This window comes from Bos taurus, chromosome 11, assembly GCF_002263795.3.
Source record: "Bos taurus isolate L1 Dominette 01449 registration number 42190680 breed Hereford chromosome 11, ARS-UCD2.0, whole genome shotgun sequence".
NCBI classification, from domain to species: domain Eukaryota; kingdom Metazoa; phylum Chordata; class Mammalia; order Artiodactyla; family Bovidae; genus Bos; species Bos taurus.
In genome coordinates this window covers 4,565,267-4,593,035 of record NC_037338.1, presented here as the reverse complement: position 1 = coordinate 4,593,035, position 27,769 = coordinate 4,565,267, and the positions used below count along the sequence as shown (strand labels likewise).

Below are 27,769 nucleotides of genomic sequence, written 5' to 3'. Positions count from 1 at the left end.
CATCCGTGTTAGGATTGAGTGATTTCTGTTTAAACATTTAATAGGTATGTAGTCATATCTCTTTGTGGTTCAGTTTGTGTTCCAGGTGCTCCACATCCTCGTCAGCATTTTGTAAAGACAGGCCGAGCTTTCTGTGTTTAATGTCGGTGTTCTGACGCGCGTGCGTCTCGCGGTGGCTTTCGGGTGTCTGCTGCTGCTAGTGCTGCCCAGCCTCCTTTCACGGGTACTCTGCCGCCTGCCGATCCTCTTCAGTGAAGTGTCCCTACGTGTCCTTTGCCCGTTTTCCAGTTGAATTGCTTGGTTTTTTTTACTGTTGGATTTTGAGAGTTCTTTATATATTCTCGATACTACTCCTTGTCAGATATGTGGTTTGCAAATATTGTCTCCCAGTCTGTGGTTTGTATTTCTCGCTCTTCACACAGTCTTTTGCGGAACAGTTTTTTATTTTGATGGGATCCAATTTATCAACCTTTACTTTTACGGATTGTGCTTTCAAGTCAAAAGTCTGCTTAGTCCTGGATCCTAAAGATTTTCTCCTGCTGCTGCTGCTGCTAAGTCGCTTCAGTCGTGTCCAACTCTTTGCGACCCCATAGATGGCAGCCCATCAGGCTCCCCCGTCCCTGGGATTCTCCAGGCAAGAACACTGGAGTGGTTTGCCATTTCCTTCTCCAATGCATGAAAGTGAAAAGTGAAAGTGAAGTCGCTCAGTCGTGTCCGACTCTTCGCGACCGCATGGACTGCAGCCCACCAGGCTCCTCCATCCATGGGACTTTCCAGGCAAGAGTACTGGAGTGGGGTGCCATTGCCTTGTCCGAATTTTCTCCTAGTTTTTTTCTAAAAATTATACAGGTTTATGTTTAATACTTAAGCTCATGTTCCATATTGATTATTTCTGTTTTCTGTGACCTGTGGATATCCACTTGGCTCCGGCACTGTTTGTTGAAAGGCTATTCTTCATCCATTTTGTACTTTTCTCAAAAATCAGTTGGCCATATTCGGGTGGGTCTGTTTCTGGGTTCTGTGTTCTGTCCCATTGAAATATGTGTCTGTCCGTTCACCAGTACCACATAATCTTGATCATGGTCCTATATAGTAAGCTGTAATATCAGGTATATTATTGCAGTTTTATTCTTCTTTGTCAAGATTGTTCTAGCTATTTTTTTGAGCCTGTGCTTTTCCACATAAAATTTAGGAGAAGTTTTTCTGTGTCTACAAAATAGGTGCCTTGCTGGGATTTTGATAGGAATTACATTAAACCTATAGCTCAGTTTAGGAGGAATTGACATCTTTGTTAAGTTTTCCAGTCTTTAAACCTTTCATCCCATTTTACTCTATGTTGATTAATTAAGAAATATGTTTTTTATGCTGCTTGTGTGTTAGGAATTGTGTTTGAACAGAGATGACAATGGTGGAGAATATGGATTTTGTGATGATAAAAGTCAATCTCTGAACATTAGATATGGACAGAGGCAAGTGGTGGCAACACAGACTAAAGTAAGCCTTTGAGGTAGAATGGACTTTTTAAACTGGTTTTGGATAAATCGATGTTTTCTAGATGAAAATGGGTAAAGGCATTCTTGTTCTAACCCTCACCTGCATTTTCACCTTGACATTCTCTAATTGTGGTCAGCAGGATTATTCTGATATCTTAGTTCGGTCTTTGTACCTTGTTGTTCTGCTGCTGCTGCTCATGCTCTCACTGTGATGAATAGCTCCTTGCCTCACTCTGTAAACTGGAATCATATTCATTCAAATTCATTAGATTTCCCTCCTTCCCTAAGCTGGTCCATTGTATATACATTTCAGAGCATTTTGGCTAGAAAACAGAACACCTGCGTTTTGTTTTGTTTTGTCAGGCTTTTACATGTATTAAGTTTTGGGGAGTCAGAAAGCCCATTTTGTGTAGTGACCCCTGGGCCTCCTTTCAGCTCTTCCTCCTCCGAGTCTTGATCATTTAAGCCTTGGTCAGATGTTACCTTCTCCAGGAGACTTTCCCTGATCAGCCTTGTCTAAAATAAATTTCTCATCTCTTATCCAGCTTTATTTCTCTTCATAGAATTTACTTGCACTCGAGCTGGTATTTTTCCGACTTCCTTTCTGTCTGCCCAGTGGAGCCCTGGTGGGAGCCCCAAGGGCTGGAAGCTAGCGCAGCACATTGGGAGATCTCAGTAAATACTGGCTGAGCGTGTGAATGAGTGACAGAGTGTCATGCTTGCACATTAGAATGTTAAAATGTGTTCACTCGTATGCTAATGCAACTCCATTTTCTTAAGTCTCTAGGTTTTAAATAAGACGCTGGCCACACTCTAGGCTTCAGTTCAATTCAGTCGCTCAGTCGTGTCCGACTCTTTTCGACCCCATGAATCGCAGCACCCCAGGCCTCCCTGTCCATCACCAACTCCCAGAGTTCACCCAGACTCACGTCCATCCAGTCAGTGATGCCATCCAGCCATCTCATCCTCTGTCATCCCCTTCTCCTCCTGCCCCCAATCCCTCCCAGCATCAGTCTTTTCCAATGAGTCAACTCTTCGCATGAGGTGGCCAAAGTACTGGAGTTTCAGCTTTAGCATCATTCCTTCCAAAGAAATCCCAGGGCTGATCTCCTTCAGAATGGACTGGTTGGATCTCCTTGCAGTCCAAGGGACTCTCAGGAGTCTTCTCCAACACCACACAGTTCAAAAGCATCAATTCTTTGGCGCTCAGCTTTCTCCACAGTCCAACTCTCACATCCATACATGACCACCAGAAAAACCATAGCCTTCACTAGACGGACCTTTGTTGGCAAAGTAACGTCTGTGCTTTTCAATATGCTATCTAGGTTACTGGATTGTAATCTCTGGGAGATGGGCCCTGGGTGTGTTTATCTTGGTGAAAGCTTGGGTCAGCTAGTATTTCAGATCTACAGAGCTGTAATTGCTCTTCTGTGAGGTTGGATCAGGATAGTTAATACGGAAAGAAGTGTTTGGGTAATTTTCTGCCTTTTTCAGTAGGTGGATCAGAGACCAGGTCTGGGGACTTTGGCGCTGCTGAATTCTGTGGAAAAATGGGGCAGGCAGAGACATTCTGCAAATATGACTGCAAAATAAAATGGGAATATACACATATAACAGACTGACGTTCTAAGTGGTAGAGATCTGTTTGAAAACTGAACCTTAACATTGATGTTTTCTGAGCATACAAATGTGACTTAGGGACAGAGTCCATTTAATGCTCTAATTCTTTTGAAATGAATGCCTTCCAGGAGTTGTTTTCTGTGGATACATACATGCTGTCTCCTCCCATTTCCTGTGGGACTCTGATCTTGTGAATCCAGGAATGGAGGAATTTAACCTCCTATGTGGGAGAGACTTACTGTGTTAGTTTATACCATTCCCTGTAATTTTGCCAGAGTCTGAAAGGTATTTGCTCCTATTAGAGGTTCTTTAGGCTTTTGAAACTTTTCTTCAGTTTTTGTTTGGTTGAGTGTATGTGGCTTTTAGTTGACTTTGGTAGTAAGTCTGATGCACCTGCTGAGAAGAGGGGTCAAGAGAGTAAGCATGGTTACTGGAGAAAGTAATGATGGACAGGAATCAGAAACCAAGGGTCTGCACAGTAGTTGTGTGATTGTGGACACATCCTCTCATTCCTCAGCAGTAAACAGAATGCTAAATTATCTTTCTAATTTATAGCACTGTGAGACTCAAATGAAATACTGAAGGGTATTAACTACTGTAAGACCACAGGAGGTATAAACAGCTATTGGCTTACTTCTTTCTATCATGCATGTGACACGGCCAGTATTTAGTCAGGCTCTTTGGATGTGCAGAGTGAAATGGTGTGCATAGAGACTGTTTTCTCAGTAAAGATCAGAGAAGACGTTGGTACAAGATTGTAAAATTTATAGAACGTGTTTGTTTATAGGATATGTTTTAGCCAAGTGAGCAACCTTTGTATAAGCTGTGCCCAGAGGCTTGACAGTGGTCTTCAGTGGCTATTCTGATGTTACGTGACGGCATTTACTGTGGTGGAGTCTCACATGTGGGGCTTTTACCTTTTCTATACTTAACTTGTTTCTTAATATGGTTGGTTTTAGTTAATGTTAAAATTTGATTGCTTACAGAATATTCCCGAAGAACGTTCTGTAAAATTAACAGTAGGAGTATTACAGAATATAGTTGTTAAAAATTTGCAGAGTATTCTTTATAAAATATTTGTAAGTTTTAAAAATTGTACCATTCTGTTCAGTGAGAAATATAGCTTAGGTAAATTATTTTCTAGTTGATCACATGTTCTTTGATGTTTCTTGTGTTTTGTCAAGCAAGGATACATGTAACAGAGAGAGGAAAGTCTCTGTGTTGTTCACCCTGTAAGAGACAGTTTGGAGCTTGCTTTCAGATTTGTTAAACCATGAAACGCTGCCCGTTACAGTCCTCGTACCTGCAGTTGGTCTCCTTTGTAGAGACATCTTTCAGGATGCTGAAGGAGCTCAGAATTTTGGTTTAAAAGGAGGTTTCGTTGGGATTTTAATTTGTATTTCTCTAATGATTAGTGATGTTGAGTGTCTTTTCATATGCTTGTTGGCCATAGGTACATCATCTTTAAAGTCCTTTGGCCATTTTTAAATTGATATTTTGTTCTTGTTGAATTTCCATTGTTTTTTTATATAGTCTGTTCACCCAGTATTAGAGTGATTTCGGTCTGCAAATATTGTCTCCAGTTCCACAGGCTGCGCCCTTTATGCACAGAAGTTGTGCGTTTTTGTGTAGTCTAATTTATCTGCTTTTGTTTTGTTGCCTGTACTTTTGGCATTGTATCTAAGAGATCATTGCTGAGTCCAGTGTCATAAAGCTCTTCCCCTATGTTTTCTTCCCAGAGTTTTATAGTTTTAGGACTTTCATTTAGGTCTTTAGGCCATTTGAGTTATTTTTTGTGTATCAGCAAATGAGTTGGGTTTTTTATTTATTATTTGTGGCTGCGCTGGGTCTTTGTTGCCTTTTTTTTGCACAGGCTTTCTCTAGTAGTGGCGAGCAGGGTCTACTCTTTGCTGCAGTGCACGGGCTTTTCATTGCAGTGACTTCTCTTGCTGTGGAGTGCAGGCTCTAGGCGTGTGGGCTTTGGTAGTTACGGCCCGCGGGCTCCGTAGTTGTAGCTCGAGGGCCCTAGAGCGCGCAGGCTCCAGCAGTTGTGGCGCTCAGGCTTAGCTGCTCCGGGCATGTGCAGTCTTCCCAGACCAGGGATTGAACCATGTCCTTTGCATTGGCAGGTGGATTCCTGTCCACTGCACCAGCAGGGAAATCCCCACATGTGTTTCTTATTGACCCTTTTCCCCCACTAATTTTGTCTGTTCTGACTGTCCCTACATAATCAACATTTAAATAGTGTACCTTGATGTTTTTGGTCTTCATTTAATGAAAGTGCATTTTTTGTACCTTAAGTTGGTTTCTGTTCTTTTCATTAGCATGTGACGTTTAAAGCATTCCCAGTACCTCCGTAAATAAAACCTGCACAGAAGTCATGCTTATCCAAATTATCCAGAACATGCTTGTTTTTGTGGTTTTGGTAAGAATAACATCGCAGTGACATTAATAATCTTTCGAAGGACGTGTGATGCCAAGACTATTGTTGAATTCCAGTTTTGGAATCACCAGTAGTGAGGCTTGAGTGAGATAGAGTATGAAAGTGCATGACTGACTAGGTGTTGCATTAATTTGAATTCTCTGTCCTCAGTTCTTTTTATCTGCTTATGATTATAAAACAGGAAATGACAGTTTCATTTTATTCAGCAGAGAGGTGGTGTGTTTTAATCAAATTGATATATATATATATATATATATATATATGTTGATGCTACTAGAATGGACACATATAAAGTGTCTGCTGACTATAGGAAAGAAGAAATATTTTCAAGTTTAATTCCTACTGTGGTTATGTGTAAAAATGTTCCCTTGTTATTTTGTGCAGGAATTATGTATTGGGGCTTCCCAGGTGGCTCAGTGGTAAAAGAATCCACCTGCCAATGCAGGAGACACAGCTTCAGTCCCTTGGTTGGGATGATCCCCTGGAGGATGAAGTGGCATCCCGCTCCAGTATTCTTGCCTGAGAATCCCATGGACAGAGGAGCCTGGCTGGCTGGCTACAGTCCATGGGGTCACAAAGAGCTGGACATGACTTGGCAACTTAGCATGCATGAATCGTGTATTGAGAACACATACTCTTATTTCAGGATATGCCAAGTATTGTGTAAATTGCTGTTAAGACATTTTGTTAAATGGCTTAGGGAAACTGTCAACTAATCTTAAATTTCTATATCAAATATTTAGAATTATTGCTAGTAAAAGTCGTGAATTCCACGATTGCCCAGTTGCTTTGTTAAGAGGTTTTCTGAGCTATTGCTCATATATCATGATAGCTTCTGCCCACCGCTGCCTTTCCTCATAGTGAAGCTGGAGTTGAAAATAATAGGTTACACTTTTCAAATCTGTCTTTGATCTTCTGGCTGGTATTTTCTTTTAATTTGTTTAATTTAGTTTCTTTTTTGTTTTTAAGAGATCCTTTTATTTATGTACTTTTCGGCACTGCTGGGTCTTTGTTGCTGCCTGGCTTCTCCCTAGCTGTGGAGAGTGGGGGCTGCTCTCTCGCTGCTCTTCGAGGGCTTCTCCTTGCTGTGACTTCTCTTGCTGTGGAGCGTGGGCTCTAGTGTGTATGGGGTTTGGTAGTTGTGGGTCCCAGGCTTTAGAGCACAGGCTCAGTAGTCGTGGTGCACGGACTCACTTGTTCCACCGAATGTGCAATCTTCCAGACCAGGGGTCCAACCCATGTCTCCTCCATTGGCAGGTGGATTTAACCACTGAGCCGCTGGGGAAGCCCTACTGGCTGATGTTTTAGTGGACAGTTTGGGAGTTGATGTTGGCAGTCCAGGGTGTGTGATGGTATACATATAAGCACACTTAAATATATAATGCATACATGTATAGTAATGATAATGTTGATAATATTGCTTATTGAGGGAATAATATAAGTGAAGACCCCTTGAATCTTTGATCCCCTTAACAAATACTATTTACATGCAATAGTGTCAGATGTAGAACTTCCTTTATAGAGGACAAACTAAATGAAGCAGGAGTCTGGAAAAAACATATCATAAAAGATGGTGTATTTTAACCAGGTCATTACGTTTTTCTTTTTGGTTGTAGAATTGACTTTGTAATACTGATTTTTCTTTTCCTTGGTGGTGTTTGATGTAATGGAATGTGAGGCAGTGATAGAGAATTTGTCCAAAAGCAAAATAAGCTCCTTACACTTTAGGTCTGAAAGGAATGTTAGCGATCACTGGCTCCGCTTACCCCATTTGGCCTCCACACTGAGCCGCAGGTGGCAGGAAGCCTGTGTGGGCTCACCCCGCCAGCGCCCACAGCCAGGCTGGCACTCAGGACTTCCCACTTCTTGCGCTGTTTGCCCTGTACCACATTCTGTTGCCATGAGTAGAGACCTTGCTTGCTTTTAAGTACTTTCTGTTGTGTGATGTTAAACTTCTTCTGTTTTGTACTTGTTACATGTATTAAGCATTATAGTTTATTCGATAAGCAGGATATGTCAGTTGTTGACCTACCTTTTATGATGTCTTGCTAATTTATATGTATTTTTTCCATCATTTACATTATTCTGCTTTTTGTTCCTTTATCTGTAAAACTGGGCATAATATGACCTGCTTTGCTTTTAGTCTCCAGATTTTGTTTGCTGGAGATAATGGTTTTAGTGTCTAGAATTGTATGATAGCTTTGTAAGGGATCTTAACTATCATCCAGTCTCACCTCTCATATTGATTCTTCTAGTCTGAGAGCATGACATGACTGAGCGACTTCACTTTCACTTTTCACTTTCATGCATTGGAGAAGGAAATGGCAACCCACTCCAGTGTTCTTGCCTGGAGAATCCCAGGGACGGGAAGTCTGGTGGGCTGCCGTCTATGGGGTCACACAGAGTCGGACATGACTGAAGCAACGCAGCAGCAGCAGTCTGAGAGCATGGGGCGTCTTCCCATCATTTCTGTCATATTCAGTTTCTTTCATCAGCATCTTACAGTTTTCTGAGTACAGGTCTTCTGTCTCCTTCAGTTCAATTCAGTTGCTCAGTTGTGTCCAACTCTTTGCGACCCCATGAATCACAGCACACCAGGCCTCCCTGTCCATCACCAACTCCTGGAGTTCACTCAGACTCACATCCATCAAGTTGGTGATGCCATCCAGCCATCTCATCCTCTGTCATCTCCTTCTCCTGCCCCCAATCCCTCCCAGCATCGGAGTCTTTTCCAATGAGTCAATTCTTCGCATGAGGTGGCCAAAAGTACTGCAGTTTCAGCTTTAGCATCGTTCCTTCCAAAGAAATCCCAGGGCTGATCTCCTTTTGGATGGACTGGTTGGATCTCCTTGCAGTCCAAGGGACTCTCAAGAGTCTTCTCCAACACCACAGTTCAAAAGCATCAATTCTTCAGCACTCAGCCTTCTTCACAGTCCAACTCTCACATCCATACATGACCACAGGAAGAACCATAGCCTTAACTAGACAGACCTTTGTTGGCAAAGTAATGTTTCTGCTTTTGAATGTGCTATCTAGGTTGGTCATAACTTTCCTTCCAAGGAGTAAGCATCTTTTAATTTCATGGCTGCAGTCACCATCTGCAGTGATTTTGGAGCCCCAAAAATAAAGTCTGCCACTGTTTCCACTGTTTCCCCATCTATTTCCCATGAAGTGGTGGGACCAGATGCCATGATCTTTGTTTTCTGAATGTTGAGCTTTAAGCCAACTTTTTCACTCTCCTCTTTCACTTTCATCCAAGGATCAAACCAGTGTCCCCTGCATTGCAAGGTGGATTCTTAACCACTGGACCACCAGAGAAGCCTTTATTGGGAGTTTTTAAATTACTGATTCCATTTCAGTGCTAGTAATTGGGTCTGTTCATGTTTTCTGTTTCTTCCTGGTTCAGTCTTGGGAGATTATTCCTGTCTGAGAATTTGTCCATTTCTTTTAAGTTGTCCATTTTATTCATATATAGCTGCTCACAGTAGTCTTTCAAGAATCTTTGTATTTCCATGGTGTTCATTTTAACTTTTTTCATTTCTGGTATTATTTGTCTTTATGATTTCTTTCTTTTTACTAACTTTGAGTTCTGTTTGTTCTTCTTTCTCTAGTTACTTTAGGTGTAAGGTTAGGTCGTTCATGATAAAACCCTTACCAAAATTCCTCTTAAGGAAACATGTTTCTTCTTCTAAAGACCCAAACTCACTGAATTAGTAATTCTAATAAAAGCACTCATTTAAATGCTTGGATTTGTATTGTTTGTGCTTAAAGACAATCTGTTGCTTGAATAGCCGAGAAGATACACAAGCTTCCTGTGGATATCACCTCCAGTAGCTGTTGCTATGGGAGATGTGATGCAGAGTTTCCTTGCAGCTCAGCTAGGAGACCTGGGTTCAATCCCTGCATTGGAAAGATCCCCTGGAGAAGAGAAAGGCTACCCACTCCAGTATTCTGGCCTGGAGAATTGCACGGACTCATGCGGTCTCAAAGAGTCGGACATGACTGAGTGACTTTCACTTTCCTTTCCTTTTCTTAGGATAAAAATAAAAAGGAATAGAAGAGCTATTGAAAATAATTAGTTTAATGTGATACTAGTAATGCCAGTCATAACATAACTTTAGTGAGTCAGACATTTTTATGGGAAAGCATAAGCCACATTGATTCATATTTAAGATATTTTTCTATAGTTTTATTAAGAATAAAATAATTTGAAACAGAATTGGGGATAAAACGGTGCTTCTTGGTTGGCAATTCTTTTTTTTTTATTTTGGTTTATTTTTTGGTTTTGATGCAAGTTCGTATTAGGAAACCAAGTAAGATTATTTTAACCTTTTTCTGTTTTCTTAAATAAAAGTTTAGATAGCTTCATAGGAGTAAAGTCTAACAAGCCCTATGGTAAGTCTGCTCATAGTAGGTGTTTTTAAACTGTGGTAAAAATCCCTACCGTTTCTAGCACTGCAGTGTTGCCAGCATCAGATTCATTACCTGAGGTGCCTGTCTGCTCTTCTGGGCATCTCTTGTCAGTAGGTGTTTTTGTTTTTGCTTTTCTAAGATTTTTTTTTTTTTAATGTGGATGAGTTTAAAAAAAATAATTTTACTTACTTTGGCTGCATTGGGTCTTTGTTGGTGCATGGGCTTTTCTCTAGTTGCAGGGCATGGGGGCTCCTCTCTGGTTGTGGTGCCCGGGATTCTCATTGTGGTGGCTTCTCCTGCTGTGGAGCGTGGAGTCCAGGGTGGTGGGCTTCGGTGGTTGCGGCTCCCGGGCTCCAGAGCGCACACCCAGTAGGTGTGGCGCACGGGCCTAGTTGCTCCATGGCATATAGGCTCTTCCCAGACCAGGGATCGATCCCAAGTCTACTGCGTAGGCAGTAGATGGGTTCTTTATCCCTGAGCCGCCAAGGGGCCGTGCTGAGCAAGGCCGAACAGCTCTCTCTCTTTGCGATTTTCCTCCCAGCCTCGTTTACTGACAGCACAGCCAAGGAGAAGGTGAGCCAGTGACGTGTTCTTTAAATCATCCAGCTGACGGGATTGTTCAGCTAGCGCTCTACTTGTACTTTCTTATATGTAAAACTTTCAGCGTGTTTTATTATTAATTTTACAGATCCATCTGCCGAGGAATTGAGAAAGCTAATGATGTTGCATGGAGGCCAGTATCACGTGTATTATTCCAGATCCAAAACAACACACATCATTGCCACAAATCTTCCTAATGCCAAAATCAAAGAGTTAAAGGGAGAAAAAGTAATTCGACCAGAATGGATTGTGGAAAGGTAAGTTTAATTTTTAATTAAAGCATTTTTAGAAATTGGAATGCTTATTTGTATTATAAACCCTTACCTAACCTGCAGTACCTTTTAACTTAAGGGTGAAGAAGAATCAGTGTCTTAAACAACACTGCTCTGCTCCTTGGGTGGCTCAGTGGTAAAGAACCCGCCTGCCAGTGCAGGAGACACAGGTTCTATCCCTGGGTCAGGTCGATTTCCTGGAGAAAAAATGGCAACCCACTTTAGTATTCTTTCCTGGGGAACCCCATGGACAGAGGAGCCTGACGGGCTACAGTCTATGGGGTCGCAAAAGAGTCGGACACGACTTAGCAACTGAACGACAGCTGTACTCCTCAGCCTTGCATAGTAGTTCAGGTGCCTATGGTCTGATGTTAGTGTTCCTGCATCCTCAGCTCCCAGGACTTAGGGGAGATGACTCAGGTAAGAGCAGGAGGCAGTGATGGAAGGGCTTGACCAAGCGTGTTACTCATTCAGCAAATGTCTGTGCACCTGTTATCAGTAGACAGTGCTCTTTGTACTTGGGAAATACACCATTGAGCAAAGCAGAGCACCTCCCCTGCTTCTGGGAGCTTCCATTCTACTGGGGGAAACAGATAATGAACAATATGTGAGTAAGTTGGAGACGACTGAGCGACTGAACTGAGTAAGTTTATATCATATCTCTCAAGGCTATGGTTTTTCCTGTGGTCATGTATGGATGTGAGAGTTGGACTGTGAAGAAGGCTGAGCACTGAAGAATTGATGCTTTTGAACTGTGGTGTTGGAGAAGACTCTTGAGAGTCCCCTGGACTGCAAGGAGATCCAACCAGTCCATTCTGAAGGAGATCAACCTTGGTATTTCTTTGGAAGGAATGATGCTAAAGCTGAAACTCCAGTACTTTGGCCACCTCATGCGAAGAGTTGACTCATTGGAAAAGACTCTGATGCTGGGAGGGATTGAGGGCAGGAGGAGAAGGGGACGACAGAGGATGAGATGCCTGGATGGCATCACCGACTTGATGGACGTGAGTCTCAGTGAACTCTGGGAGTTGGTGATGGACAGGGAGGCCTGGCGTGCTGCGATTCATGGGGTCACAAAGAGTCGGACACGACTAAGCGACTGAACTGAACAGAAGGGGAAAAAGATGAGGATAGTGTGGACCTGAAGTTCTTGGAGAGGAGAGCAGTTTGCAGTATTATTAGTACCTGTTTTTCAGTTGTTCTGGTTTCTTGGCTGTTGGTTTGGAATTGGTATGTTGTAAATCAGTGGTGACCATTCTTAGTAACTTTCTAACATAAAATACATCATCTGAAATTTGAGGATGAGCTAGAACTTAAGTGATTCACATATAATTTATATGAGTGATTGAAAGTTAAAAGTGAAAGTATTAAAATCATAATTTTATGCATGAATGGATTGTAATCAGTATGTGAGAGAATGGTCAGATTGTATAGTGGAGTGTTAATGACACAAACTTAGAAATTATTTAGGTCAATTGCCAAAGCTTTTTTTCTTACCCTAAATTTCATTAATTCTGACACCTTAATTTATTTGGTAGATTTAGACTTGTTCAGGTCTTCTGTATTACAGATATCAGCATGAATTTGCGAGAGTCAGTGCATTGTGGAAAGGCTGTCCCTGGGCTCTGGAAACAGACCTGAGTTCATGTTCGGGGTCCTTGTCGTCTTGGATTGTAACAGGAGCAGGGGTGCAGCCATTCTGAACCTTGTCTCCTCATTTGTAAAAGAAGATCACTGTCTACCTGTTATGGTTATGTGAAAACTAGAAATAACTCATGCAGACTACCTGGCACAGTGCTTCCCATGTTATAGAGACGTGATATGGAAGAAGCTGCTGCTGCTGTGATATTTTATTTGTATTCTATAAACATGACCGAGTATTAGAAAAATCAATTCCAGAAGGTCAAAGGTACATTTAGGGGAAAAGTGCATTTGGCTTCCAGAAAGCCAAGTTATTCATATAGACTAGGGTTTTTTAAATTTAAGTCTTGGTGTATTAAGTTGAAGACTCATCCCTGGAACATGCTGTGCTGTGTTCCAAGGACCCAGTCACTGTTCATTATATAGGATTTATCCACATGGCTTTTAGTGGTATGTCTTCTTAAAAAGGAGTTGTGAAGTTTTCGTATGAGAGGTTAGTATCATTTCAGAGTTCCTCTGTGTGTGGACACTTACACAGTCGTTTCATTGGCTGGGGCTGGAATTTTGATCTGAGGATGTTAGTTTGGCTTTGGGGAGAATAGGGGAGATCGTGGATGGTAGGAAAGGGAGGTGAGGAGGGCCCTGGCTGGGTGCAAGCTAACATGTTTAGAAAATGGTGGTCTTCATGACAGCTCTTTCTTTATACTGGCTCTTTTTTGCTGAATGCAACTAGAGGGGTAATTCAATAATAAACGCAGCTGAGGCAGTTCCAAGTTATAAAATACACCTTCAGACCTAATGATCTGTTTTTAAATAACTGAAGTGACTTTGGAATCATGATTATGTGATGTATCTGCTCTATGTACTAGATGAGAAGGCAGGACTGATAAGGTTAACTGATTTGCCCGAGTGACAGAATTCAGAATCCAGATTTCTGACTCATCATTGGGTCTGCTCTTTGCCATTTAAGTTGTTACAGGAGAACTGCCTCATTCATCTCTCTAGAAATGGATTAGTCAGCTCTGTGCTCTAATATATGACATAATGCCTGGTGTCTGTGATGTCATAAGCATGGGCTTCTCCAGGGTAAATCAGAGCCATTTGCTTCCATGCTCTAATCCCAGTCTTGTTCATCTCTTCTCCACTGCAGGGCTTTAATGAGACTTTATTATACTTAAATATTTGAACATTATATTAGCTGTTTAAAGGATGATATATGGTATTCTCTTCTATAATTGGTTTTCCTATTTTGGGTTTGAGCAGTTTGAAAAGTGACTAACACTTCTAAGTGTGCAGATTGCTTTGATTCAAATTCCCTGGTGCCTCTGTAGGTGCCATTAAACCCGAGTTAATACAGGCATGATTACGAGGTCACGACTTCCAAGAGGCAGGGGAGTCCTGTAATGAGAAGCCTGTGTGCATTAGTTTAAGTTCTGAGTTCTGTAACTGAAGGCTTTGTCTTGTGAATCTTACGGTTGTATATGGTATAGTATGAGTTTGTGATTTTCACATTTTTGTTAATCCCTTTCTGCAGACAATTTGATGTGGAAATTTGAAATGTGAAGTAGTTACGGAAGCCGCTCTGGCTGCCCCTCTGGCTCATCAGGGCAGAGCACAGTAGAAACCGTGGTGCCGTGGTGCTCCAAGTCTGTTCTGTTCTTGTCGTCCGTTTTGCGTTCCGTCTCCCATGGCAAGAGAGCCTGGTTCTCCCGGGCTGGGCTGCAAGGAGAGAGGTTCCCGTTCACGCCAGCCCACAGGGTCTTCTCCCAGTCAGTGCGCCCTTCCTTCCTGAGCTGCGCATGCTCGTGTCTGTCACGTAGCTGCAGTGCCGTGACGCCTCACACTTCATATGGAGTAAAACTGTTTCTAATTACACTCCACGTAATTATTAGAGTCTTATTCAGATCAAATATAAGTTGACTTATAAGTTGACTACAATTTTATCTCATGATTTTCCCCTTATGTTTTTGTGTTTTGCCTCAATTCTTAATAGAAAATATGCATGATTCTTGTTTCTGGTCTAGATTTGTGTTTAAAAAAAATTTATCTTGAGTATTTACTTTTTTCTCTCACAACACTACAGAATTCTTCTCAAATTATTTTTACTTGGCCAACTACTCAGTACACACATTTCAGTCCTCCCCTCACCCCATGTTGTAGATAATATTTATAAGAAAATATATTCTTGGTTTTCAGGAGCTAAAGAATGACTGTGAATAGTTTAACTCTCAGTATTTGTAGTGAAAAATAAAAAGCAGTTTGGGCCCTGTAGGATAAAGGACAACAAGTTATATATATATGTGTTCTTACCTGTTATTTCCTTTTCTGAGCTTGTACAATCTTTGCGAGTGGTTGGAAAGCTTAGGTGATCAGAAAGGTGGGGACAAAGGCAATTTTAATGTTGAATGAATGAAGAATTTTTGTTTAGTGGTAGAATATAAGGCAAAAACAGTTCGTTTTTTCCTTAGCCCATAATTCACTCCTTTCTTGTCTTAAATTCACTTTTGAATGAGGAAGAAAACATACCTGAATTGGATGGGCAGGTGAATACACGGCATTAGGGGTTTTCTCATAGAGAATGACTGGGACGTTGACTGGAGCCATATGGCATTTGATGAGCAGAATTGCATCATCTGAAGAAGATAGTATTGCTACAGTGATACTACAGAGTTTGGAATGGAAATCATCGTAGTGACTTTCATATCTTGATTTCTACAAAATTTTCCAGATTCTGGTTATATGTGTCAGCATAGGAAATGATTTAGAGGAGTGTTAGAAGCAAAGTTCTACTCTAGAGATAAGTTTACTGGGGCTAGAGGACAAACCAAGAGTTAAGAGTCCCCAAAGTAAGTAAATATTTCACATCCGTGAATATGTGTCTGATACAGTGAATAAATATATATATATTATATATATATATACACACATATCTTTCATATATACCAGAGTCTATTTTCAGTGTATGAAGGAAGTCCACTGTTTAAAGAAATCATGTAGTAATATCTTTTGGTAAAGTGAAACTCCTTTTGATCTTGAAATTTGGATTTTGGTATTTGGTATTCAGCTTTTTTTTTTCTTAAAAATAGTAGAACATAAACAGTTCCTTTGTGCTTAGGATAAGCAGTGAAATTAGACAATGTTACAAGTTAATCCCTGAGAGATTTCTTAGAAGAAGATCTTTTAAAAACATACCTTCAGAGAATGCTTTTGCCATGTCTGTAGCTGGACAGACGGATGTCATGACAGTTAGGAATGTACAATGTATGTGTAGTGGTTTGGGTTTGAAATGTAAAAAATTCCTTGTCTAACAAGATGATGATGCGCTGGGCTTTAGTTGCTTTTGCTGGGCATCTCTGAGGACGTCTGGTGAAACCTGCAGTATTAAAATTGGCGCTCTTATCAGTCTCCATGGGCTGAGAGCCTCAGGTTCCGCCAGGTGACCTCAGTCTTCACAGGGGTCATGTGCGATCAGTGTTGACCACAGAGAGCCCCTCCAGAGCCCGGTCAGCCAGCACTCTGCCAGGAGTCTGGGAGAAGCCAGCATGACGGCGGGGCCTGTCCTGGCTTTGCTGCACTTGGGTCTTCCTTCTGGTGTGCCCCTGGGACATCGGGCACCGTTTCAGTCTCCGCTCTGTTGTCTTGATAAAAAATGACTTTAGCCTGATGGTAGTTTCTTTAGGTAAATGAGGGTTGAAGTGTGCTGTCAGTAGTAACGTTCTCCACTGTCGTGATTTAGTGCTTTAGCATGTTTAGTAATGCTACCTAAAGCTGAAGGTGTTTTAGGGGGAATTATATACTGATATAATTACAAAAAGAACTTAGTTTGCAACATGATATATTTCCATTTTTAGGATATCATCATGTGTTTTTCAGTATTCAAAGTTGTTGACTCATATTTTGAATTGGTTTGTTTGTTTAAGCCAGTTCAGTAATTTCTTACACTTTTTTCAAGTTTTGTGGCATGCCCTTTGGGCAAAACGTCAAAACTTTTGAATTTGTCAGATAATAAGAAAAGTATTTTACTCTTTATTCATTTTTTCCTAATTAATTGAAGGGTGGCTTTCTTTATATATAGTTTAGGTTTAAAGCCACACATGCTTTCAAATGTTTCGATTTTGAATTGAAAATGATACATTTAAAGACACAGTAACCGTATGTAACTCAGTTTATTAGAAAGCAAATTTTAGTTTAATGAACTCAGTTTTAGCTCTTAGTTATAATAGGTGTTTGGGAGTGTCTGTTAATGGGCCAGGACTGTCTAGTATTAGACTACTCATGCCCCCGGATTTATCCCAGTGATGTTTGATATGTAGCTAGTGAATGTTTGGAAGAGGACACATAGATGTATATGATAACTTCTCTTAGTCCCTGTCTTCTAGTGGCCTTGTCTTTATCACATTTATACATACAAAATAGTATAAATTACTTACTTCTCTTAAAGTTGAGGTTATTTTGTGCTTCACATTACAGGCTTTCACATGTAATAGACCTGATGTGAATCTTAGAAATTGGGGATCCTCATCCAGTCCCGTTATTCTGGGGAAACTTGACATGCAAGATAGGTTGAGAAAACCTCGATGATTGTGTGTGAACTGGAGAAAGATTGTTGTTGTAGTTGTTGTTTTCAGTCGCTCCGTCGTGTCTGACTCCTTGCGACCCCATGGACCACATCATGTCAGGCTTCCCTGCCCTTCACCATCTCCTGGAGTTTGCTCAAACTCATGTCCATTGAGTCGGTGATTCCACCCAGCCATCTCATGATCTCTGTTGTCCCCTTCTTCTGCCTTCACTCTTTCCCAGCTGGTATCAGGGTCTTTTCTAATGAGTCGGCTGTCTTTTCTAATGAGTCAGCTCTTCCCATCAGGTGGCCAAAGTATTGGAGCTTCAACATCAGTCTTTCTAATGAATATTCAGGATTGATTTCCTTTAGGATTTCCTTTAGGTTTGACTGGGTTGATCTTGCAGTCCAAGGGACTCTCAAGAGTCTTCTGCAACACCACAGCTCAAAAGCATCAGTTCATCGGCATTCAGCCTTCTTTATGGTTCATCTCTCACATCCATACTGACTACTGGAAAAACCATAGCTTTTACTATATGAACCTTTGTCGGTGAAGTAATGTCTCTGCTTTTTAATATGCAGTCTAGGTTTGTCAAAACTTTTCTTCCAAGGAGCAGGTCTCTTTTAATTCATGGCTGCAATTACCATCTGTAGCGATTTTGGGGAAAGAGTGTGGTTAATATTAAAGTCATGATTATTAAAATATTGACTAGTCCAGCTCTGTGATTAAACTTTTCTCATCCTATTCTCTAGTTTTCCCCTCCTCAATGTGAGATCATTGGCCACTAGTTTTTAAAATTTCAGACACGTCTCTTCATGTTTAACTAAAATTATATTGCATTAGGACCACTAAAACAAAGGAGGAAGGAATAAACTAGAAAGGGCAACGACATGTTGGTGGTGGAATACTCCTGTTATTGAGAACATTGATTTTCTGTGAAGCTCGTGTACCCCAGGTATTAAACTCTTAAATTGCTCTGACTTTTTCGTTTTAGCATCAAAGCTGGGCGACTCCTGTCCTGCATTCCCTATCAGCTGTACAGCAAGCCGTCCTCTGTGCAGAAGAGCCTCAACTTTAATCCTGTGTGCAAACCTGAGGACCCGCTCCCCGGGCCCAGCAGCATCACCAAGCAGCTCAACGACAGGGTGTAAGTGTGTCTGGTCGGGGCGACGGCGGAGCTGGGGTTTAGCAGTGTGCATGGCCCCTGCTGTACTCAAGATAGAAACACACGTCAAACCTGGTTATTCATCTGTGTTAATCCTGGTGAACTGTAGGGGTGGGTGTCTTACCTAAAAATTATTTTTATCACGACAGTTTTGTAAATAAAATGTAAACAAAACTTTTCCACTCACGTTAGATTTCCATGTTAAGCCAATGGCTGTTAAGTTACTAGAATTAAACTTCCTCATGGATTTTCATGGCAGCGATAATTTTTGGCGCAAGTGCTTTGCTGCAGAGCATCACCTTCTCAAAGGCTGAACTGCGCCTCCTGTACATTTGTTGTCGCTGTTGCACAGAAAGATGGGCAATGAGAATGTTAACATTTCCAGGTTATTTTTGAAAAATTCTAAGTCAGTAACGATATGAAAACATAAATACTTTATGTTGGTGAAAATTTAGTTGATGACCCTCAAGGTTATAGAATTAGAGATGAATCTAGGCCTTATTCCATGTGTCTGGTTTTTAAAAATATTTTGACTTAAGCTTTAATTGCAGTAGCCCGAGGTAAATCGGCTCCACAGTTAATTGGTGTGTTGCGTTAACTTGTGTATCAGGTGGTTTATCATCGTGACTCATTGTCATGAGCCTTCTCCTTATTTATTAAATTGCTTGCTTGGGGAGTTGGATATGTTTTTTCCAAAAGACCGGGAGTCTTAATTGCACTGGGGGATCCGGTGTCACTACCTTCGGTAGCTTTGTTGGCGTTTGTTCTTTAACTTGTATTCACTTACGTAAGTTGTTTTTCATGTTACCTAAAACTTCTAATTTTGTTTTTTTAGTACCATCAGTGTGTACAGGCAATATCAGAAAACTTTCTGAATGCACAGCTTCATCTTTTTTTTTCTTACTCCACTAATAAAGGAAAATATCTATGTGTGTGTGTTTTGAAATTCTTCTCTGTGTCGATTTGAGGAAGAATTTGCCTATTAGATTGTAATTATTGCTCCATTTATGTTGTTGCCTAGTGAATATATTACCCGCCTGTGGTGTGTTTCCAGTCCAGCCTCTTTAGATGTCCAGTTGCCTAGGCTGGAACACCGCAGTGCAGAAGGAGGGCCGTGAGCAGTGTTCTATTGCCGGTGTGTGCATTTCTATTGCATGTGTTGCCAGTATTCATTTAAAGTCTTAGTATTTATAACACAGAAAACTAGATCTAAGGCTTTTCTGATTGCACTTTTGTTTCTTTCTTGATCTTTATTTTCTGGCATGTTCAGTGCATTTTATAAACTTTCTTGAAGCTCCTTCATGCCGCTTTTTGCTCCCTTGCTCTTTGTCTCAAGGGCCAGACTTTCTCTGTCTTAGATCGTGTTAGGTTTTCTTTCCTTCGTCTCTTAATCGTTTCTGGTTGGTTTTCTGTTTCTCTCTGTGGTGTGCTCACTGGTGAGGCTTTGACCTGCTCAGAGTTGGCGGTCAGATTCCACAAGCTGATCAGCCAGAGCCAACCCAGAAATGGGAGGTGATGTTTGGATCCAGGTCATGTGTGGTTTTCCTGTGTAGTCAGACTGTCATTAATAATAGACCCAGTTGGTATTAGGAGGAGGAACTCGAGATTAAACCTGTTGACGGGGTGGCAGTCTAACCTGTGCCTTGGTGCTGTGCGTGCCCTCATCTGGAGCCTGAACTGAAACTGGGCAAACGCTGTGGACCTTCCTAAGGAGAGTGAATTACGGCTTTGTAGTTCAGACTCCTGTTTTTGTTACTTAGATGATTCTTTTGAATACAAATGAATTTTTAATTACACAGCATTACGGGGAATCATTGGAGGAGCAATGGAGTGTAGTGTAGCGTTTGTCATAGTTCTTACACTGATAAACCTGTCATCAGGACACTGGGTCCAGACTGCCTTGGACCTACCATCCTGGCATGTACATAATGCATTTCTTAGGAAGGAAACACTAATTCCCTGTCAGTAGGGCAAACATCCTCATTTTTCTGGATATAAATTTCATTGAATTAACCTTACACATTGACTTTTTCTTTTTTTTACTTTTTATCTACATCAGTTGACCCTTTTAATGGATTAATGAATACAGTCTGTTGGTTGTTTCCTGAGGGAAAGTAACCAGCCTCAGGAGGGCGGCAGTATTGAATTTAATGTGTTGAACAGTACCTTACATAAAAAACTGAAAATAAACATAGCAGTTAGAATTCACATGAGGTTTCTTACCCCTTTTTACAGGAATTATTCATATTGTATTAATTGAGCAAATGCTTGACTACTAATGTATGCCAGGCACCGTGACTCAGACTGGGTGTTTAAAACTTATACCAATAGATGACGATTTTTAATGGGAAAATAACTGAAAATTGTTTTTTGGTTTTTTTCTTCAATCTAAGAAGATCCCATTCTATTTCTTCTTTGGGAGTGTCTGAAGTTTTAAAAAGGAAACAAAACCTAAAAGGCTGTTAATGTGCTAGAATTTTCCTAGTACCTTGCTCCTCAGTTTAGAAAAGAATTATCTTCTGTTGGAAGAGCAGTAATTCCAGTCGTGGTTTAGTCTTTCAGATTCGGGCAGGGGTATTAAAGTGTATATCAGTAAGAGAGTTTACATGGAAAATTGTTTCAGCTTGCAAGTCCGACGCTATTCATTTAAACAAAACTTTTTTCTTTTCCTGCTTTAGAAATCACATAATTAAGAAAATTGAGACGGAAAGTGAAGTCAGAGTCAATGGAGTGAACAACTGGAACGAAGAAGCTGCAGATAATGACTTTGATTTTGTGGGGCTGGAGCCTGTCTTCCCAGGAAGGAAACAGAACGGAATTCCGCATCCCAGAGGTGGCCGTGCCCTTTGTAATGGGCACGCCCACAGCTCTCACGGTGCCTTAAAAAGCTTGGACTGCTTGGCGCCCCCGGGCAGTGGTGTCGCCAGCAGGCTGTCCCCAGAGCCTGCCCAGGAGGAGGCCGCGGGGGCCGAGAGGAGCCGCGGCGCCTTCAGAGACTGCACCGTGCAGCCGGCCCAGCAGAGCGCCTGCAGCGCGGACGCTCTGCGGGATCCACACAGAACTAAGCCCTTCTCCTCGCCACCTTTGCACAGTAACCCTCGAGTCAACGGTGCTCACCACTCCACCGTTCAGGGGCCTTCAAGCACAAAGAGCACTTCTTCAGTACCTTCCCCAAGCAGGGGGCGGCCCTCGGGGCCGCCCAGACCCTCGGACTTCAACTTCATCTCGGACTTCTACTCCCGGTCGAGACTGCACCACATATCCGCGTGGAAGTGGGAACTGACTGAGTTTGTCAATGCGCTGCAGAAACAGAGTAGTGGTGTCTTTCCAGGAAGGGAAAAGTTAAAAAAAATGAAAGCAGGCAGGTCCGCACTTGTTGTAACTGACACAGGTAGATACTCAACTACAATCGTTTTCTTAAGAACAGTCATGCTTACCATTTTGTTCTTAATCTGTCACTGGGGTTCTGGTCAGTACTAAGCTCTTGTAACGTGGAAGTCTTGAGGAGTGTCGGGTTATGTAAGTAACAGTAAGTATAACAGATGATAAAAAGCTTTCTTACTAAAGTATTTTTTACAAAATTAGTTTTGAGTGTGGCTAACTAAAAATCTTTTAAGTAATTTGAATAGGCCCAGGGTTGGGGTTCTGAGCATTCCTTCTTCCTGTAGACTTTATCAGTTGTTGAAGTTTTGAACTGTAAAATATAGTATAGTTTATATTCAGTGTTTAATCTCCTGTAAAAATGGTTTGGTAAGAGTAACTGTTAATTTTTAAAAGCTTGCGTCATAATAATTTTTCAGTCATTAAGTAACTTTGACATAATAGCTGTTGTAATTATAGTGGTTCACTTTTAGTGAGGTTAAGTATTTTCACATAAGTAGATTGGCTAATTGTATTTTGTATTTCAATATTTCTCTTGTCGTCAAAACAAACCCAACAGTAACAGGCTGTATTTCTGTGCCTGTCAATATAAACTGGTGTCTAGTTTGAGGCTTTCGTTGCTTTTTCTGGCTCACATGGTTCCTCCCTGAAGATGAGCTGCTCTTGCCCTTCAGTTTATAGCTGTGGAGACAGGTGCACAGAGGAGCGCATGTCTCCCAGACTGGTAGAGCCTCTACATGTGGGTTTCTTGTTATGGTTTGCTGTGTTTAGCTTTTCCAAATGCTTTTTGTTATTTATAAAATAGTTCAAAATAATGGTTATAGGTATTAGATTTTCCTTATATCATGCCTTGGTCTTGTTACCTAAAGGTCATTTAATTTAGAAAGCTTCAAAGAGTAATTATGAATCATTTCCATGAGTGCGAATTTTCCAAGATGAGAGATTTTTATATTGTATGAAAGCATTCAGTGGGCATTTCGTATATGCCTTCCATATGACTTGAATCTTTAAAACCATTATTTTGAGTTGTTTACATTATGTTTATATAATAGTTTTACACAGCAGGATTATAATTAAGATCTATAAGTTATTTCTTGAGGTAACAGAGCAGCAGGGAAGCCCCTGGCTTTGGAGTCAGGCAGCCGCGCGTCGCCTAGCTGCGCCATTCTCAGGAAGCAGGGTGCGAGTTCACTCTCTGCGTCTGTCTCCCGTTGGCTGGCGAGTGATGGTCCAGGAGGTGGTAGGAGCAGGGCCCAGCGCTGTGCCCTTAGTGGGAACAAGGGAAAGGTGCTCAGAGTCCCAGTCTGGTGAATAGAGTTGTCTCAACCTTTTGGGTAGTAACTGTAAGTTTTTAGAAGCCTGTTACGAAGACTAACCTCAGTACTATTGTTCTTAAATCTATCAGAGGAAAATTCCTTTGTGAGATCATCGCTTTTTACAAGGGTGGTGGCCTGTGGGCTCTGAAATCAGACGGCCTGGGACCAGCTCGGCCTCCTACTGGCTGTGTGACTGAAGTTATTCTTCTGCAAAATGGGGATAATAAGCTTATTCCCTCTTTCATAGTGTTGTTGTGAGGATTTAAATGAATCCATGTAAAGCTCTTCCAGCACTGCCTGACACCTACCGCCCAGCACTGGTAACAGTAGCGGTGTGTGTGGCCGTCCTAGCGAGGAAGGCTGTGACCACGTGGAGTAGTGGTCCTCTAGAGTGCTTAGCTCCCCGGGACTAAATATATGAACACACCGTGTACATTTTTACATACCATTCAGCACACAGAAATGACTTTGAGATAAGCATTTAGACAGATTGAGAGATTTGTTAGAATGTAGACTAGGAAACATGATGTTTGGAAACTAAATTTGTATCTCTGCATTATTTTTAGAGCCAAAGAAACTGAACTTTGATTTCTCTTGAGGTGATATAAATAATCTACTATAGAATCTGTATTTTTTTAAAAACTTCATTCTGCTTGTAAGCATTTAAGAATATAATTTCTAAAGTTAACTAGACCTGATTTTTTTTTAAAGTATTGATTAGTTTGGGGTTTGAACGTTCTTTTTTTCCTTCTAGGAAATATGTCAGTATTGAGTTCACCCAGACATCAGAGCTGTATAATGCATGTTGATATGGATTGCTTCTTTGTATCAGTGGGTATACGAAATAGACCAGATCTCAAAGGTCTGTATTCTTGTTTATGTATTAAGAAAATTGATATGTTGTTACAAATATATATTCTAAGGGATCACAAAATACTCTTTAAGAAATATTCATTCTGATTTTCCTTGGCAAAATCAGTTACTGCTTCCAGTTTTTCTGGACTCCATAATTAAGAAAGATTGAGGGAAATTAGAAAAAAGATTTTTCCTCCCTGTAGAGATCAGGCCTTTAGGGAAGAATACTCTTCATTTGAAGGATCTATCATCTAAGATTAAGGACCTGCTTTGGGCGTTTTCTATGTTTTTATCTATAGTTATTATTTTTTGCCAATAAAAGGAAATTTTATGGTAGCATATGTCTTTGCAACTTGGATCACTATACTTTCTCTTGAATGAACCATCTGTTGGGGGCATTCTAAGGTTTTGGTTGTAGAATACTTTTGTATTATTGAACGTTGTTAAAATGTGTTGTCCTCCATGCAATCTTTGTTTTAATGGAAATTTTAGGTATTTGTGACCTGTCAGTACTTTTGAAAATATTTATTCTGGATTTTTCAGAAGTTTAGATCTGAAAGAGATAACTAATAGCCTTTTCTTCTGAGAGTGAGTATTTTTCCTGTAAGGGAAGCACAGAAGCTGCTGGGGATAATAATAGGGCTTTATTTTTATCACAAGTAGTTGCTGCTTCAGCTCTGATAGGGGTGTTTAGATTGTAAAGAGTTGATTTTAGCCCATGACTGGCTTTTTGATGCATTTTTTTCTTTGTCCTCACTAATGCATTTAGTGAAATATATTTTTATACACACACATACACACAAAAAAACATGAATTATCCATGTGTTGGTTTACAGAGTTAGAGCTATCTTCTGACACATACGCATACAAAGAAATAGTGTGTGAAAGATTTTGTAACTAAACCAAAAATTTCATGACTATATATACTCACCTTTGATTCTGTAGTAGGTCAGGTTGTGATTCCTCCGCATATATATTTGATTAGTTTTTTTTCTTGCTGTAAAAATAAAGATTAGCTTAGATGTTACCATACTTTTTTGATACCAGAATTATAAAAAGCCTAGACAGTTTGTCTTTCTCTCCTCACCCTGCCACTCTGAATTGAGGTTCTCTGTTGCCTGTTTTCTACTTTAAGAAACCAGAGAGACAATGAGAAGCTATGATAGTGTTGCTTTTAAGTTGAATAAATGCATCAAAATTGTCATGAATAGTTTACTTTGGGGGGTGCAGAGACAGATGACTTTTGCATAGCAGTTGATAATCTTTAAAGCTCCTGGCTCCGTTAGGGACTAATGCCTGAATAAAGCTAAAGAAAAATGTCATATTTTTTAATGTCTTTTGAAAAATTTTCCGTTACATGTTTTTTAGTGTTGTTAACGTCCCTTTGCTTAGATTTAAAACTAACCATACTCTTCTTATAGGAAAACCAGTGGCTGTTACAAGTAACAGGGGCACTGGCAGGGCCCCTCTGCGTCCTGGCGCTAACCCCCAGTTGGAGTGGCAGTATTATCAGAATAAGATCCTGAGAGGCAAAGCAGGTACAGATAACAAGCTCTGAAGTCCTAGTGCACCTGTCGAAGACTTCTGCATTTTGCTTTGGTTCTGTTGTTGCAGAAATAAAAGCAGAGTTGAAACAATTAGCTTTTTCATTCAAAGGTTTTAAGGGTGTCAGTCACATATTAAAGCAGAATCTGAACATAATACGAATGAGTGGTTTATAGTTAGGCTTTGTTGAATTGGATAATGATACTTTCCTGGGCAAGAGAGTGAAGAAAGTTTAAAAGGCATGATTAGCTTGCTTTGTATAGATTTAGTTTGGGGAGGAAGATCATGGACATCATTTTGTAGGAACCTCTAGACTTGAAAGTTAATTACCTGTTGTTTTGGGCTGATTCCGGCAGGGACGCTGAAGTTTGTTTTCTGAGGACGTGTAGGCATCGGTGGACTGAAGAGCAGTTAAGGCCTTAGTGTGCTGGAGTGAGGAAGTGGATGCCAGCAAGCATCCCCGCGTCTTTGTTGTACCTGTTTCATACGAAAACTTTTTTCTTGCCTCTTTGGCTTCTCAATTTTGGCTGTTAATAAGCAAAAATTAAATAAATTACACTAATCATATTACTGTTAAGATTTTCATGTCTCTCCCCTCCTCCTCCCTCCCCCACCCCACAGTTTTCCCTGAGAAATACTTGCTTAGTAATTACTGAGTAATTATTTGACATTGGTCAGTTTTCCCATGGATGTCTGTGGATACAATTTTTTTTGATTAATTTTTTAGAAAAGTGTTAATCAGAAAAGAGATATGTAGCAATCTGGAAGGCTTGCAGTTAAATTTCATCCCAGTTATTTCAGGTTCTTAGTTTCCAGTTAAAAAATTGGGGCTTATTTTAGAAATGACCTCAATGAAATTAAGATGAAAGGAACGCCGGTAGATGTCTCGGAGGACCTTCTTGGGATTACATTTTTCTTGCTGGTTGTGGTCATCATGCCATGGATACAAAGGAGGATAATTACAGCTATGTTTTGATGCTTCACTTGTACTTGTATTCTCCAGACTTCCTGAAACTTTTCCTGGTCATTAAATAAGAGAGTTTTGAGATTCCAGTGTTTCATGTGAAGTGAGTAGAATTTGAGGTTGGTATTCTGAACTTGTTGAGAGTTAATTGTATTGTGGTATTTGACAAGATGGGTTGTTGAAGTATTGGTAGCTTGGTTTTGTGGTAGGTTGGTTTTCCTTTTTGTCTTTTCTGTGTGGTATTAAAGATGCAGTCTAACATTCTGGTAAACAGGTAGGTTAAGAGAATGCACAGCACTTGTCACACTGGGCACTCAAGAAATTCTGAATGAGCTTTAAAGAGGGAAGACGCCTGTGCACGCTGCTCATAGTGTCTCTTGGCGCCCGACGCTCAGAGCTGCTCCCGTGGGCGGAGCCTTGTGTCTGCCCCTGTTAGGCAGTGTGCGTCCGGAGGTTTGGTCTTGGCAAGCAGCCTTCCTCAGAGTGGGGAGCTGGTCCTCTCGGGTCTTTCCTCCTGTCTCCAGTGATCTGACCATAAGCAGTTTGTAAGCAGAATTCTGACCTTGGTAATAACTTAATTGTCTTCCTTGGTGTAGCTGCTGGATTTTCATAAGCTCGTATAGCTCACATTCTCTCTGCCTCTTTAAGTATGAGTGGTAAACCAGAAAGTAAATATTAGAAGAAGTATTGATGTTGCACTTGCCATTGAAAACTGTCAAAACTGGATTTTCCTGTCACTGGAAAAAGAGAATGCGATACTTTACCTTTTATACTCTCTCTGACTGGACATCATTCACTTCCATGTGTGTCCTACACTTTGGACCTGTTAGTGTCGTAACAGTACCTGCTGCATGTACTGTGAGTAGCTGTCCTTTGTTACAGATTGGGTGCGGTTAAGCTCACACCTGGAACTTGTTCTTCCGGTGCTTTTGTTCCTCTCTCTTTGCTACTCTTTGATCTTTCTTTCCCTGGGCCCTATAATTAGATAATGACACCAAATTTTAAAACGTTGAGGATCAATTTAGGAATTAGGATCTTTGCCTTCTGTACTGTAACTTTAAGAAAAAATTCAGTTCTAATGTTTTGTCTTACACATCTAGGCAAAGGTATTAGAGCCAAGAGCATCATTAGCCTTTTATAGGACCTCAGTTTCTTACTTGTCATGTTCAGGGACTCGGTCTGATCAGACCAGCGTGCCCAGGGTCTCCACCCCGGGCTTCTTTGCAGCTGCTCCTGAGCCATACTCAGCAGTGAGCCTTCTCATTGACCATCTCGAATTTGGAAATTCTCCCTTCCCAGATTCCAGAATGCAGGTGTTCCCTATCCCTTCAGCAACTTCAGTGTTCATTCTAAGAGCGACCAAAGTTTTAAATTGTATTAGCATAGATTTATTCTCAGCAATTTCTTTTTCACAGATGTGGGTCCTCTCCTCTGATTTCTCCAGCCGTCCCTGCACATACTCCATGTGCCCATCTGGTTTGTCAGGGTTTGATGAGCAGTCT

At 40.9% G+C, this 27,769-nt stretch overlaps 1 protein-coding gene across 4 annotated transcripts in view; it reads left to right on the top strand.

Annotated features, from left to right (window-relative positions):
- Positions 1-27,769, top strand: part of REV1 (REV1 DNA directed polymerase) — an 83,120-nt gene that overhangs the window by 23,223 nt on the left and 32,128 nt on the right. For all 4 annotated transcript variants that reach the window (XM_024999307.2, XM_024999308.2, XM_024999306.2 and 1 more), the window contains exons 4-8: positions 10,658-10,826; positions 18,036-18,188; positions 20,885-21,597; positions 23,658-23,765; positions 25,180-25,296. In XM_024999307.2, the coding sequence (XP_024855075.1) occupies positions 10,658-10,826; positions 18,036-18,188; positions 20,885-21,597; positions 23,658-23,765; positions 25,180-25,296 (1,260 nt within the window). The remainder of the gene's footprint in view (positions 1-10,657; positions 10,827-18,035; positions 18,189-20,884; positions 21,598-23,657; positions 23,766-25,179; positions 25,297-27,769) is intronic.